The sequence below is a fragment of the Schistocerca americana genome, chromosome X (genome assembly GCF_021461395.2).
Source record: "Schistocerca americana isolate TAMUIC-IGC-003095 chromosome X, iqSchAmer2.1, whole genome shotgun sequence".
NCBI classification, from domain to species: domain Eukaryota; kingdom Metazoa; phylum Arthropoda; class Insecta; order Orthoptera; family Acrididae; genus Schistocerca; species Schistocerca americana.
In genome coordinates, this window is record NC_060130.1 from 804,772,497 (window position 1) to 804,788,154 (window position 15,658).

At 39.7% G+C, this 15,658-nt stretch overlaps 1 protein-coding gene across 1 annotated transcript in view; it reads right to left on the bottom strand.

The window, feature by feature from the left end:
* Positions 1 to 15,658, bottom strand: part of LOC124556687 (collagen alpha-1(XI) chain-like) — a 560,578-nt gene that overhangs the window by 54,409 nt on the left and 490,511 nt on the right. The window contains exons 23-24 of the mRNA XM_047130656.1: positions 5,862 to 6,023; positions 4,294 to 4,509 (exon numbers count right to left, since the gene is read on the bottom strand). Of these exons, the coding sequence (XP_046986612.1) occupies positions 4,294 to 4,509; positions 5,862 to 6,023 (378 nt within the window). The remainder of the gene's footprint in view (positions 1 to 4,293; positions 4,510 to 5,861; positions 6,024 to 15,658) is intronic.

The window sequence follows — 15,658 nt, forward strand, 5'->3', positions numbered from 1 at the left end:
CCTGCTTCATTTACTGTGTTTTTATATTTTCTCCTTTCATCAATTAAATTCAATATTTCTTCTGTTACCCAAGGATTTCTACTAGCCCTCGTCTTTTTACCTACTTGATCCTCTGCTGCCTTCACTACTTCATCCCTCAGAACTACCCATTCTTCTTCTACTGTATTTCTTTCCCCCATTCCTGTCAATTGTTCCCTTATCCTCTCCCTGAAACTCTGTACAACCTCTGGTTTAGTCAGTTTATCCAGTTCCCATCTCCTTAAATTCCCACCTTTTTGCAGTTTCTTCAGTTTTAATCTACAGTTCATAACCAACAGATTGTGGTCAGAGTCCACATCTGCCCCTGGAAATGTCTTACAATTTAAAACCTGGTCCCTAAATCTCTGTCTTACCATTATATAATCTATCTTCTAGTATCTCCAGGATTCTTCCATGTATTTAACCTTCTTTTATGATTCTTGAATCAAGTGTTAGCTATGATTAAGTTATGCTCTGTGCAAAATTCTACCAGACGGCTTCCTCTTTCATTTCTCTCCCCCAATCCATATTCACCCACTATGTTTCCTTCTGTCCCTTTTCCTACTCTCAAATTCCAGTCACCCATGACTATTAAATTTTCGTCTCCCTTCACTACCTGAATAATTTCTTTTATCTCATCATACATTTCATCAATTTCTTCATCATCTGCAGAGCTAGTTGGCATATAAACTTGTACTACTGTAGTAGGCATGGGCTTCGTGTCTGTCTTGGCCACAATAATGCATTCACTATGCTGTTGGTAGTAGCTTACCTGCACTCCTATTTTTTTATTCATTATTAAACCTACTCCTGCATTACCCCTATTTGATTTTGTATTTATAACCCTGTATTCACCTGACCAAAAGTCTTGTTCCTCCTGCCACCAACTTCACTGATTCCCACTATATATAACTGTAACCTATCCATTTCCCTTTTTAAATTTTCTAACCTACCTGCCCGATTAAGGGATCTGACATTGCATGCTCCGATCCGTAGAACGCCAGTTTTCTTTCTCCTGATAACGACGTCCTCTTGAGTAGTCCCCGCCCGGAGATCCGAATGGGGGACTGTTTTACCTCCGGAATATTTTACCCAGGAGGACGTCATCATCATTTAACCATACAGTAAAGCTGGATGCCTTCGGGAAAAATTACGGCTGTAGTTTCCCCTTGCTTTCAGCCGTTCGCAGTACCAGCACAGCAAGGCCATTTTGGTTAGTGTTGCAAGGCCAGATCAGTCAATCATCCAGACTGTTGCCCATGCAACTACTGAAAAAGCTGTTGTCCCTCTTCAGGAACCACACGTTTGTCTGGCCGCTCAACAGATACCCCTCCGTTGTGTTTGCTCCTACGGTACGGCCATCTGTGTCGCTGAGGCATGCAAGCCTCCCCACCAACGGCAAGGTCCATGGTTCATGGAGGTAGGATCATTAATGATATTGGTCTGTAATTTTGTGGGTCTTTTCCTTTACACTTATTATGTACAGAAGCAACATACACTTTTTTTCCAGCCACATGGGACTTTGTGCTGGGTGAGAGATTTGCGATAAATGCAAGCTAAGTAAGGGGCCAACACCGTAGAGTGCTCTCTCTAAAATCAAATTGGGATTTCATCTTGACCTGGCATATTATTCATTTTCAACTTTTTCAGCTGCTTTTCAGGTGGGACACTTGTTCTGAAATGTACATGTATTAAAAAATTAAATTTGTAGACAATGTATGGAAAATTGTTCATAATATTCACAGGGGAAAAAGTTGTACCTTGGGACACTTTCAGACATGCCTGTAGAAGTTTAATAAAATATTTTCTTACTCCATTTTTAAGTGATGACATTCATTTTTTATGTGCTGCAGTTATTTTCTAAAGTTACAAAAATTATTCTAGAAAATTAAGGTTTTTCTAAATGCAAAAACATACTCCAAAGCACAACATGGTCATTTACCTACGAACAAATATTCTATTGAAATGTAAAAGCATTGCAAGTGAGAAAATCTTGTCATCTATCTGTTATGTTATTACTCTACTATACACCAATAATCAGTAAGTGAAATCAAATTATGCAGAAGTAATATCAAAAAACAGTTTAAAATTGAAGCTATTGTAAATTAACATTAGTTTCCATTTTTAAGACACATAAATATGTTAATAAATTAATTAAACTCAGTTAACTGGCAAATATCCTAAGCTCCATGGTAAAATACTTTCTGTTTCTAGGTATAAGATGACACAAGACTGACAAAGTATGGCTTTACTTTCCCCACATTATGCACTGAAGAGCCAAAGAAACTGGTACACCTGCCTAATATGATGTAGGACCCCCGCAAGCTAGCAGAAGTGTCACAACATGACATGGCATGGACTCGACTGTTGTATGTTGTAGTGCTGGAGGGAATTGACACCATGAATCCTGCAGGGCTGTCCATAAATCCATAAGAGTACGAGCGGGTGGAGATCTCTTCCCAGAGATGTTCAATAATGTTCATGTCAGGGGAGTTTGGTGGCCAGCAGAAGTGTTTAAACTCAGAAGAGTGTTCCTGGAGCTAGTCTGTAGCAGTTTGAGATATGTGGAGTGTCACATTGTCCTGCTGGAATTGCCCAAGTCCATTGGAATGGACAATGGACATGAATGGATGCAGGTGATCAGACAGGATGCTTACATATGTGTCACCTGTCAGAGTCATATCTAGAAGTCTCAAGGGTCCCATATCACTCCAAACGCACACCTCCATACCATTACAGAGCCCCAACTAGCCTGAACAGTCCCCTGCTGACGTGCCGGGTCCATGGATTCATGAGGCTGTCTCCAAACCTGTACACATCCCTCTACTCACTACAATTAGAAAGGAGCCTTGTTCGACCAAGCAACATATTTCCAGTCATCAACAGTCCAATGCCGGTGTTGAGGGGCCCAGGTGAGGCATAAAGCTTTGTGTCGTGCAGTTATCAAGGGTACACAAGGGGGCCTTTGACTCTGAAAGCCCATATTGATGATGTCTCATTGAATGGTTTACACACTGACACTTGTTGATGGCCCAGCATTGAAATCTGCAGCAATATGTGGAAGGGTTGCACTTCTGTCATGTTGAATGATTGTGTTCACTCACCGTTGGGTTGCACTTCTGTCATGTTGAATGATTCTGTTCACTCGCCGTTGGTCCCGTTCTTGCAGGATCTGTTTCCAGCCACAGCAAGGTCGCAGATTTGATGTTTTACAGGATTCCTGACATTCGCAGTACACTCATGAAATGGTCATATGGGAAAATCCCCACTTCATCTCTACCTCAGATATGCTGTGTCCCATCGCTTGTTCGCTGACTATAACACCACATTCAGACTCACTTATATCTTGACAAGCTGCAGCAGTAACAAATGTGCCAGACACTTGTTGTCTTTATAGGCATTGCCGTTTGTGGCACCATATTCTGCCTGTTTACATGTCTCTGTATGTGGATATGCATGCCTATACCAGTTTCTGTGGTGCTTCAATGTATAACTAGTTTTACAACATATCAAACAATAGGAAGTCCAGGACGGAATAATGACAATATCATGAAAAGGCTAGATTGCTACTACAGAGTACATGCTGACACACACACACACACACACACACACACACACACACACACACACACACACACAATTCATGCAAGCACAGCTCACACACACACACATGACCAGTTTCTCTGGCTGCTTCGGGCAGAATGCAACTGTGTCACATCAAATGGAAGCAGGATTTGTTTTGAGGTTGTATACGGGTGACCTTTCTTCTTTCCAAACACACTATCAGTAGACGAAGATTCCACCACTGTCATAATCAACAGCAGTGACCACCTGGTGGAAGGTCTCTACCAATTTTCTGACTCCTCTGCCTACGAACTCTGCCAGTGTGATCTCACCTATCCTTTTCATAACATTTTTGATACTAAAATTAGTCATTAGACTAAAATACTGACCAAAAAACGTCATGTGTTCCTAGGCACACCATCCTTGAGGTAAAACACTCTCCCCTATAAATTTTTCTGTTTACCATAGTTAAAATAATGCATACTGTATTCTAATAATGAGTGGCGAATAGTTTTAGTAGATTTGTGACTATAAATGTTACTTAAGTTTGGTAAAGAACAGTAAAATGAAGTGGATGTACCAGTCTTACATAAAAACATAATTTAAATTCCATACATGAGAAACAGCATTATTTGGTAAATTACACTAGCTGAACTGCTGAAATATTTATTGACATTGTAATATTTCAACATTATGTTATTAAATACTCACAGGATTTCCTTTGGGTCCCTGAGGTCCTCTTGGTCCCTTGTCTCCTTTTTCACCTTTTTCGCCCTGTGAACCTTTGTGTCCAACCAAACCAATATCACCTCGATGTCCTTTTGGCCCACGTCGACCTCTCTCACCTTTAGGTCCTCTGGCACCTGGTTCACCAACCTTTCCTGGCTGCCCGTCTGCACCAGATTTCCCTGGTGGACCTACATCACCCTGTAATTGGAAATAAAGCTGGTTATGGGCATAAAAACTTTCATGTAACTCTCCTGTCTGAAACATGCATAAGACCATCCATATTCTCTGCAACATTTATCTCTTAGGACAGACAGATCAAACAAATATGGCAGGAGTGTCAAGGTGTATGTAAAAACTGATATATCCAGAGTCTTAAGCACATCAAACCCTACTGAAGAACGGCAGGCTGAATTCATGTTCCTTGAAATAAGTGTGTAGACAGAAGTGCTTAACTGATGTTGTCTACAAGGCACCAGAAACGAGCTCAATGACCTCCTTTCAGTCAGAATTTCATTCACTACAGTGTCAAGACAAATGTGTTGTTGTAATAGGAGACTTGAACATAGATTTGTTGAGAGATACTCCCTCCACAATAAATCTAAGAAGATGGTTTAACTGCAACAACATGAACATTTTTCAATTAGAACCCACACACCATATAGTGCACAGTCACACTCTTATAGATGTGACTGCAACAAAAAAGGTCAACAAAGTAACAGGTATAGGTCAAAATTTGGCTCCAGGACTATCAGCACACAATTTAATATTCATGGCCTAATCTGTGCAGCCCCCAATTAATACCATACCAGAAAGCAGTGAAGAACTTATATGTAATTCTGGATGAGCATTTAAACTGGGCAGAGAATACTGTTGCCATATGCTGGAAGACTGCTGTTTGCCTCTATACCCTCAAAAAGTTTCAGAACATATTTCCACAGGATGTGAAATGCAGACTCATGCAATCACTCATTCCACTGAACCTCCACTATTGCGATGAATTGAACATGGTACCAAGTTGTGAAAACACAATATATTTAGAACTAACCATTAATGCTTGTGTGTATTATATATGCAACATTTATCAATATGATCACATCATCAGTACTTCATACCCCCAGTTAAGATGGCTGCAGCCAGACAAGTTACAGGACCACCACACACTATGTCCTGTCATCCTCATAGTACTTCCCCAAAATTAATGTATGTGGCCAACTCCCCAATGTCAGACAGAAAAGCCAATGCTCCTATCTTCTCCCAGTTATGTTCCATCTTCTTTTTCTTCCCTTCCCTTATATTCTTTAACTGTGTGTTACCACATTTACGTTTTACTCCTTTCTCCTCTTCATTAAAACACTAAGCAAAGTCTGCAGACAGTGCTGATGTAAAGAAAAGGCATCAGCATTTAAATTGTAATTTCTCTAATATATTTCTAGCTATAATGACTGTACACAAAGAAAATTTGAGGAAATCAGCAAAAAATTTATGTCTCTTCGCATAATTTGTAACTGCATTAGTCTGTAACATCTTTTCACTTACAAATGTTTACTTACAGCAGGTCCTGGTGAACCTCTGACTCCCTGGGGTCCTGGAGGTCCTGGGTTTCCTTGAGGTCCCACAGGTCCCTGTAGTCCAGGAGGGCCAGGAATTCCTCTGTCACCTTTCTCCCCTGGGCTTCCTGTACTCCCCTGTTGACCTGCAGGACCTTCAGGGCCCTGTAATAAAGACAATACAAATGGAATTCAATGTGTTTTCACAGTACTTTTGTCTTTGTAGTTCATTACAGTATTTTAAGAGGCAAATCTCCCAAAAAGTCTCTCTCTCTCTCTCTCTCTCTCTCTCTCTGTGTGTGTGTGTGTGTGTGTGTGTGTGTGTGTGTGTGTGTGTGTGTGTGTGTGTTAGTGAAATAAAAAAAGTAAAATATCTGCATTAATATAAACAAACATACACAGAATACTTTTCATGATTTTCAGTACTATTTTCCAATTTTTACTGAGGTTACTACTTCCTCTTGGTACTAACTTTTCATATAACGAATATTTTTCCCACAACACATGAAAAATTGTTTATATTTCTTCCTGTTGATGAAACTGGTCTTCTCACAGTCACTATTTCTTGTTACATCTTTGACTAACAATATGCCATAATTCTTGCTTGGTATTTGATACATCATGCATCAGTTATGGTTCTTGTAATTAGATTTTATGTATCACTGTCTCAGTCACAGTTATATTGTTTCTTCTTTGAGAAGCTTGTTTTGGAAAACACGTTTCTTGACAACTGATAGTGGAAGCTAACTAAAGTATCTACATTAACATTTGTTATTTGATGTTCCATAAGAAAATTTGTGACTTCTACACAGTTTCTTGTTATGCGCAATTTATCTGTTACAATTAGCTATCATTCTGCTGTTCCATAAAACTGTCAACAAATATAGGTTAAAGATAAACTATTTTCAAGTGGTTGAAAATTTGTTGTGAGGCAATCATTGGAGAAATATGCCTCCACATCAGCAGAGATTGGACAAAATTATATGAACACACACCATCAATGGGTTAAAACAATTTTTTCAATCCAAACAGCCAGAATAGGGCCTACTCCATGACATTTGAATATGATGGAAAATGATAACTGATTCTCAATTAGTTTTACAATGTTGTTGTGGTCTTTAGCAGAAATACTGGTTTGATGGAGATTTCCTTGCTAGGCTATCTTCTGCAACCTATTTCCACTTCACAGCAAATATTCTGTCATTAAACCTCTCAAAAAACAAATTTAATGCAGTTTGAGACACCAAACAACAAGCTACAATCTCTTGAAATAGATATCAATAGTCAGAAAATACATGAAACTTCACATATGAGATTCCTAGTAAAACAAATGGATAATAATTTAAGAGGGAATGAACATATTGATTACCTGCTGAAGAAACTAAGATTAACATGCTTCGCACTAAGAGCTATTTCACCCTGTGTTGACAGGTATGTAATTATGTTGTCATATTTTGCATATTTCCACTCTCTGACCTTGTATAGTATAATATTCTGGGTAAATGCTGCAAAACTAGAAGAAAATTTAAAATACAGAAAAGAACTGTGAGGTTGAACTGTGGTGTTTCGAATTCAACATCCTGTAGATGACTATTCAAGAAACTTGTGATACTACCACTCACAAGTCAGTACATATACTTATTAAAATGATATTTGTATTCAACAATAAAAACTTTTGCAAACTAACTGTGATATTCACAATCGTGATGCAAGACGGAAGCCAAGCCTTCACAAAGACCTAGTAACTCTCAATATAGTACAAAGAGGAGTTATCCAGAATGGAATAAGAAATTACAATAACCTTCCAATTAACATAAAGAAGGACACTGACAAGCCTCATGTATTTCAGAGGAAACTGAAAAAATTCCTCATAAACCATACAGTGTATATTTTAAATGAATTTTTAGTGCTATAAAATTTGTAAAATGTGTATTATATTATAAATTACGTAATTTGTATTCCAATGTATGTAATAATGTATATGTTGTTTGTATATTGTTTGCAGTATTGTTACTTTTCTTGAAACCTTGAATGAGATATTGTATATATTTTATTTATGTTATATACAATATTGTTTGCTTTTCTTCTTTTTGGCAGTTTAACACTGTATTCATTGACTTGTTCTACATTACAGTACAATCTTTGTACAAAATGTAATTTAAAAACATCCAATCTACTTACTCTGGTCAAGTCTTGGTCTCTCTCTAAATATTTATACCTCCAAGCTTCATCCCCGCTAACAAATTAACTATTCATTGATGCTTCAGGATGTGTCCTATCAACCTGTCTCTTATTTTAGTCAAGTTGTCCAACTAAACTCTTTTCTCCCAAATTTCATTCTGTACTACTCTTTTAGTTAATCTACGTACTCAGCTATTCTTCAGCATCTTTCTGAATTAACATATTTCAAAAGCTTCTATTCACTTACTTTTAGTAGTGGAAAGGCCTTGGTAGAATATAAATAATGGAAAGAGTAAAGACAGCAGATGATGTCCTCCTCCAGTGCTCACAAGCACAGAAAATCCACTCTTCTCTCTCTCTACACCTACATCTACATCTACATCTACATCCATACTCTGCAAGCCACCTGACCGTGTGTGGCGGAGGGTACCTTGAGTACCCCTATCAGTTCTCCATTCTATTCCAGTCTCGTATTGTTCATGAAAAGAAAGATTGTCGGTATGCCTCTGTGTGGGCTCTAATCTCTCTGATTTTATCCTCATGGTCTCTTCGCGACATATAAGTAGGAGGGAGCAATATACTGCTTGACTCCTCGCTGAAGGTATGTTCTCAAAACTTCAAGAAAAGCCCGTACCAAGCTACTGAGCATCTCTCTTGCAGAGTCTTCCACTGGAGTTTATATATCATCTCCATAATACTTTTGTGATTACTAAATGATCCTGTAATGAAGTGCGCTGCTCTCCGTTGGATCTTCTCTATCTCTTCCATCAACCATATCTGGTATGGATCCCACACCAGTGAGCAGTATTCAAGAAGTGGGTGAACAAGTGTACTGTAACCTACTTCCTTTGTTTTCAGATTGCATTTCCTTAGGATTCTTCCAGTGAATCTGAGTCTGGCATCTGCTTTACCGATGATTAATTTTATATGGACATTCCATTTTAAATCACTCCTAATGCCTACTCCCTGATAATTTGTGGAATTAACTGCTTCCAGTTGCTGACCTGCTATAATGTAGCTAAATGATAAAGGATCTTTCTTTCTATGTATTTGCAGCACATTACACTTGTCTACATTGAGATTCAATTGCCATTCCCTGCACCATGTGTCAATTCGTTGCAGATCCTCCTGCATTTCAGTACAATTTTCCATTGTTACAACCTTTGATATACTACAGCGTCATCCTCAAAAAGCCACAGTGAACTTTCAATATTATCCATGAGGTCATTTATATATATTGTGAATAGCAACGGTCCTACAACACTCCCCTGCGGCACACCTGAAATCATTCTTACTTCGGAAGACTTCTCTCCATTGAGAATGACATACTGCATTCTGTTATCTAGGAACTCTTCAATCCAGTCACACAATTGGTCTGATAGTCCATATGCTCTTACTTTGTTCATTAAACAACTGTGGGGAACTGTATCAAATGCCTTGTGGAAGTCAAGAAACACGGCATCTACCTGGGAACCCTTGTATATGGCCCTCTGAGTCTCATGGACGAATAGCGCAAGCTGGGTTTCACACGACCGTCTTTTTCGAAACCCATGCTGATTCCTACAGAGTAGATTTCTAGTCTCCAGAAAAGTCATTATACTCAAACATAATACATGTTCCAAAATTCTACAACTGATCGACATTAGAGATATAGGTCTATAGTTCTGCACATCTGTTCGACATTCCTTCTTGAAAATGGGGTTGATCTGTGCCCTTTTCCAATCTTTTGGAACACTATGCTCTTCTAGAGACCTATGGTACACCACTGCAAGAAGGGGGCAAGTTCCTTCACGTACTCTGTGTAAAATCGAACTGGTATCCCATCAGGTCCAGTGGCCTTTTCTCTTTTGAGCGATTTTAATTGTTTTTCTATCCCTCTGTCATCTGTTTTGATATCAACCATTTTGTCATCTATGTGACAATCTAGAGAAGGAACTACAGTGCAGTCTGCCTCTGTGAAACAGCTTTGGAAAAATACATTTAGTATTTCAGCCTTTAGACTGTCATCCTCTATTTCAGTACCATTTTGGTCACAGAGTGTCTGGACATTTTGTTTTTATCCACCTACTGCTTTGACATAAAACCAAAATTTCTTAGGATTTTCTGCCAAGTCAGTACATAGAACTTTACTTTCAAATTCATTGAATGCCTCTCGCATAGCCCTCCTCACACTACATTTCGCTTTGTGTAATTTTTTTTTTGTCTGCAAGGCTTTGGATATGTTTATGTTTGCTGTGAAGTTCCCTTTGCTTCCATAGCAGTTTTCTAACTCGGTTAAATTACCATGGTGGCTCTTTTCCATCTCTTACAATCTTGCTTGGCACATACTCATCTAATGCATATTGTACAATGGTTCTGAACTTTTTCCACTGATCCTCAACACTATCTGTACTTGAGACAAAACTTTTGTGTTGAGCCGTCAAGTACTCTGAAATCTTGCTTTTTGTCACCTCTCTCTCTCTCTCTCTCTCTCTCTCTCACTCTCTCTCTCTCACACACACACACACACACACATACATACACACACCTTTCAGTATAGTTAGATTGTCTTGACTAACTATGAGGGGCAGTCAGATGAAAAGTGAACACCAGCCACAACAGGGCCATGGAAGGGTTCCATTCAAAAGTAAATGATCAACACCTGTTTTGTAGAACATGGTTGGTTACTGACAGACCCACAACTGTACCCACTCTTGCATCTCCTCAGTGATGTCCACACACATCTTTCTTCAGATTACCAAAGATATGAAAATCACACAGTGAAAGATCTGAGCTGTACGTAGGATGTTGCAGTGTTTCCCATCCAAATTGCTGAAGCATAGTGCTGTATCCTGCTATTAGTGGGTGTGAGTGTGAGTGTGCAGAAAGTAGGGTTGCCACACATGTTTACTTAAATCAACTGCCACCTGTATGAGCATGTGCTGCCCCACTAGAGGCCACCTGTAGGAACTGTGCACACGGCATGGTCTCTATCATGCCATCTACTGGTGGTCATGACTATACACACCTGGAGCAGCACTGACTTGCTCTCACTATGTTATTTTGGTTTGTACCACTCACCACTAACTGCTAAAAACCTGTGTTGAATGTGCATCACACTAAGTTTTCAAAGAACCTCGAAGACTACCTCATGGTAAAGGAATTTTACAGTGTTGAAGAGTACTTACCACATTAAATTTGTATGTATTTTACTTACAATCACTGAGGTTAGAATGTAAGAAAAATTATTGGGAAGTATGTGATCCTGAATGTTTTCTATTTTTGATGTGTACTGTACATTCACTGTACACCATGTAATCCTACAGGATCAAATAAAATCCAATTAAATTCAATTCAGTTCAATCAATTGTTCTGTGTATCTCTTACGTTGCACCTTCTGTATGATTCTTTTGTCTTGTTACGTGTGTAGTCATGAGAGGCTTATTTCCATTATTGTTCACAGGTTTATTAATAAAGCAATATTTGTGTTACTTGGATCAGTTTCATTTATTACTTGATTAGTACATGACTGGTGATGAGCTTTGAAGGTTTTCCACATGTGCAGTCTTTAATTGTGGTTTCATCAGGTTTAGTCATTATTGACACCGTACTACTGGCCCTGATTAAACAGCTTACTTTGGCAGTGACCACTTTGTCAGCTTCCATTAACAGACAGGTACCATTACATCAGTCTGTCCACCCAGTTTTTTTTCCAAACGATGATTCAGCTGAGGATTGGGAATCTTATGAAAAATGACTCAGATAGAATATTTTGGCTTTGGTGTGACAGACTGGAATTTGTGCAAAGCCTTATTCCTCTTATGTGCAAAGGCCTTGCCACAGTGGTAACACCGGTTCCCATGAGATCACCGAAGTTAAGTGCTGTTGGGCGCGGCCGGCACTTGGATGGGTGACCATCCAGCCCCCATGCGCTGTTGCCCTTTTTTGGGGTGCACTCAGCCTTGTGATGCCAATTGAGGAGCTACTTGACTGACTAGTAGGGGCTTTGGTCAAGAATACCATCATAATGACCGGGAGAGCGGTGTGCTGACCCCACTCCCCTCCTATCCACATCCTCCTCTGAGGATGACACGGCAGTCGGATGGTCCCGGTAGGCCACTTGTGGCCTGAAGACGGAGTGCCTGTGCTTATTCCTCTCATGGATTTCACCTAAGGTGTATCAATTACTGGGTCAGCTTGCTCCTTTACAGGAACCAGTAGGTATTACTTTTGACCATATGTGGAGCTTACTGTCCAACTACCATCACAAATTAACGCATGTCATAGTGGTACAAGTTGAATTCTGCTGATGCTGTAGGAAACCAAACCAGTCATACATGGCTTGGGCATCCAAACTTCATGGCCTTAGCCGTAAGTGTCAGTTTGTTACTGATCCCCATAATGACTCTTATGCAGACTCTATGGTGCACAACACAATTATCTCTTTAGCTCCAGATAAGGAGATATGCCAGAAGGCTTTACTCTGTGAAAAGCTACTGTTGGTAGAAGTTTTGCAAATAACACAATATTTTGAAGTTTCTTGGGCAGCCTTTTAGCAAATAGAAGTGTGGGGCAATCTGGCTGTAGTGTCACAAGATGTGCTCACTAGAATGAACAAGGCAAAGGTGGTGGTAAACATGCAGGCCCAGCACCAAGCACCATCTGACAACATTCCTGGGCATTTTGACTTTATAGAGCACTGAGATTTCTGTAAAGTGCCTTCATAGCACTTCACTCTGATTGTGGTTCCATATTTGAGGAATACATTGATCAGAGAGACTCCACAGTCATCACTGGAGGTCATCATGACCTTACTGGACATTGTGTGAATTGATTTGCAGTTTTTTGGTAGGGGAGACATGGGACATCTCCACTGTTGGCTTTGGCATTTGCCCTTGGTCTGTTGGAATGTTGTCAGATGGGATAATTCTGATGCATGATAATGCCTTTCACTTCAGATGATGCCTTCCACTTCACTGCCTATTGGACAAAGGCTATGCTTTAGCAGTTTCATTGGAAAACACTGCAACACCCTCCATACAGCTCAGACCTTTCACTGTGTGATTTTCACATGTTCGGTGACCTGAAGAAAGACTTGCATGGACATTAATTTCAGTCAGATGAGGATGTGCAAGAGTGGGTACAGTTGTGGATTGGTCAGTGGTTGACCACATTCTATGAAACAAGAATTGATCATCAAAGCTTTCAGTGGGATAAATGTCTTAATGCATGAGATGATTATTTTGAATGGTACCATTCTGTTGTCCCATTGTGGCAGGTACTTGGTTTTCATTCAAATGTCCCTTAGATATTATACTGGTACTGCAGCTTAGTTGGGAGATGATTTGTATGAGGGAGGTTGGTTGACAGCTGGAAGGGGAAAGACAGCAAACCACAGGATAAAAATGTGGCACTGGAGAGCTTCTGCTGATGTTGCCAGGGGTAGTTGTGTGTGGCACACACTGATATGGAGCAGTAGACTGGGAGTCAGAGAGAGAACAGAGGAAATGGCAGACTACAGACAGGAGGGTGTGAGTGTAGAATGAATGAAGTGGAAGACTTGGGGACAAGTGTGGATGTTGTTTCTTGACAGAGGTTAGTGGAAACTAAGGCTATGAGGATTGCGAAGTTCAAGGATATGTTGTAAGTGTATTTTGCCACTGGGTGATCAACTCTACTCATAACCTAGTTTGGTGGAATTCACTTATTTTTGCTGACAGCTGGAAGGTGGTCATACCCACGTAAAATGCTGTGCACAAGTCATAGCAGAACTGGTATGTGATATGACTGCTTTCATAGGAAACCCTGCCTCTAACAGGATAGGATATACCTGTGACATGACTGGAATGGTACATACTGGGTGGATGCATGGGTCAGTTCTTCAATAGGGGTATGACCCATGTGCTATGTGGAGTAGATAGACCAAGATATTTTTCAGATGAGTTGATAGCAGAATACCACTTGGGAGGAGTGGTGAAGATTGTAAGAATGATGTTTTACATTCACAGACACAAATATATGTAGTCAAAGTCCTGGCAAAGCACATGGTTATGTTCTTACAGTCTGGGAAGATATTGGGTAATGAGGGCATTGCTGCTATGAGCTGCTTTGCAGTGGTGGTTGGAGGACTAGGGACATGTATGGGGATGGCATTAAAGATACGTTTGTTAGCTAAGTTCAGAGATAATTTATACCGTCAAGACCTTAGAAAGATCTTCGACATACTGGGAAAGGGACTGCTCATAAATGCAAATGTGCTGTCTGTGGGTGGTTAGATGGTATAGGAGAGAACTTTAGTGTGGATGGGATGAGAGCTATCAAAATGGAGATATTGTTGATGGGTGGTGCAGTTGATATGGATAGAGGTTTTCATGAATCCATTGTAAAAGTGGAGGTCAAGGAAGTTGGCATGCTGCTCTCAGTAGGACAAGGTGAAGGGAATGAGAGAGAATGTGTTGAGGCTGTGGAAGACTGAGCATAGACTATCATGCTGCTTGGTACAGATCATGAAGAAATTAACAGTAAACTTGAACCAGACAAGGGGTGTGTGACTTTGGGTGAAAGGAAGGTTTTCTCTTAATGGATCACAAACAGAATGGTATAGGAATTTGCCATGTGGGTGGCCATGGGCATGTCATAGATTTGTTTGTATAGCTGCCCCTCAAAGATAAAACAATAAAGGGTAAGGATGTAATCTGTTAGCTGTATAAGGATTGTTGTGGTCTATCTGGAATCAACCAGGTGTTGGAAGAGAGTGGCAAAGCTATGGGGAATGCTGATGTATATGTAGGAGGAATCAACAGTGATGTGCAGATATCCAGATGGTAATGGGATGTTGGTGATTGTGAGATGATGCAGTACGTGATTTGTGACTTTAATTTGGGTAGCTAGGCTGAGGGCAATAGGTTGGAAATGTTGGTAAACAAGAGCAAAGATTCTTTCCATGTTGTTGTTGTGGTCTTCAGTCCAAAGACTGGTTTGATGCAGCTCTCCATGCTACTTTATCCTGTGCAAACCTCTTCATCTCTGAATAACTACTGTAACACACATCCTTCTGAATCTGATAAATGTACTCATCTCTCTTGGTCTCCCTCTACAATATTTACCCCTCACACTTCCCTCCAGTACTAAATTGGTGATCTTGATGTCTCAGAATGTGTCCTATGAGCCAGTCCCACCTTTTAGTCAAGTTGTGTCACATATTTCTTGTCTCCCGAATTTTATTCAGTACCTTCTCATTACTTATGTGATCTACATATCTAATCTTAAGTATTCTTCTGTAGCACCACATTTCAAAACCTTCTATTGTCTTCTTGTCTAGACTGTTTATCATCCATGTTTCATTTCCATACATTGTCACACTCCAGACAAATACCTTCAGAAAAGGCTTTCTAACACATATGTTTATATTCAACCTGATCAAAATGTCTCTTCTTCATACATGACTTTTTTAGCATTGCCAGTCTACATTTCATATTCTCACTACTTCAGCCATCATCAGTTATTTTGCTCCACAAATAACAAAACCTATCTATTACTTTAAGCATCTTGTTTCCTAATCTAATTCCCTTGGCATCACCTGGTTTAATTCAACTAAATTCTGTTATACTTGTCTTGCTTTTGTTGATGTTCACCTTATA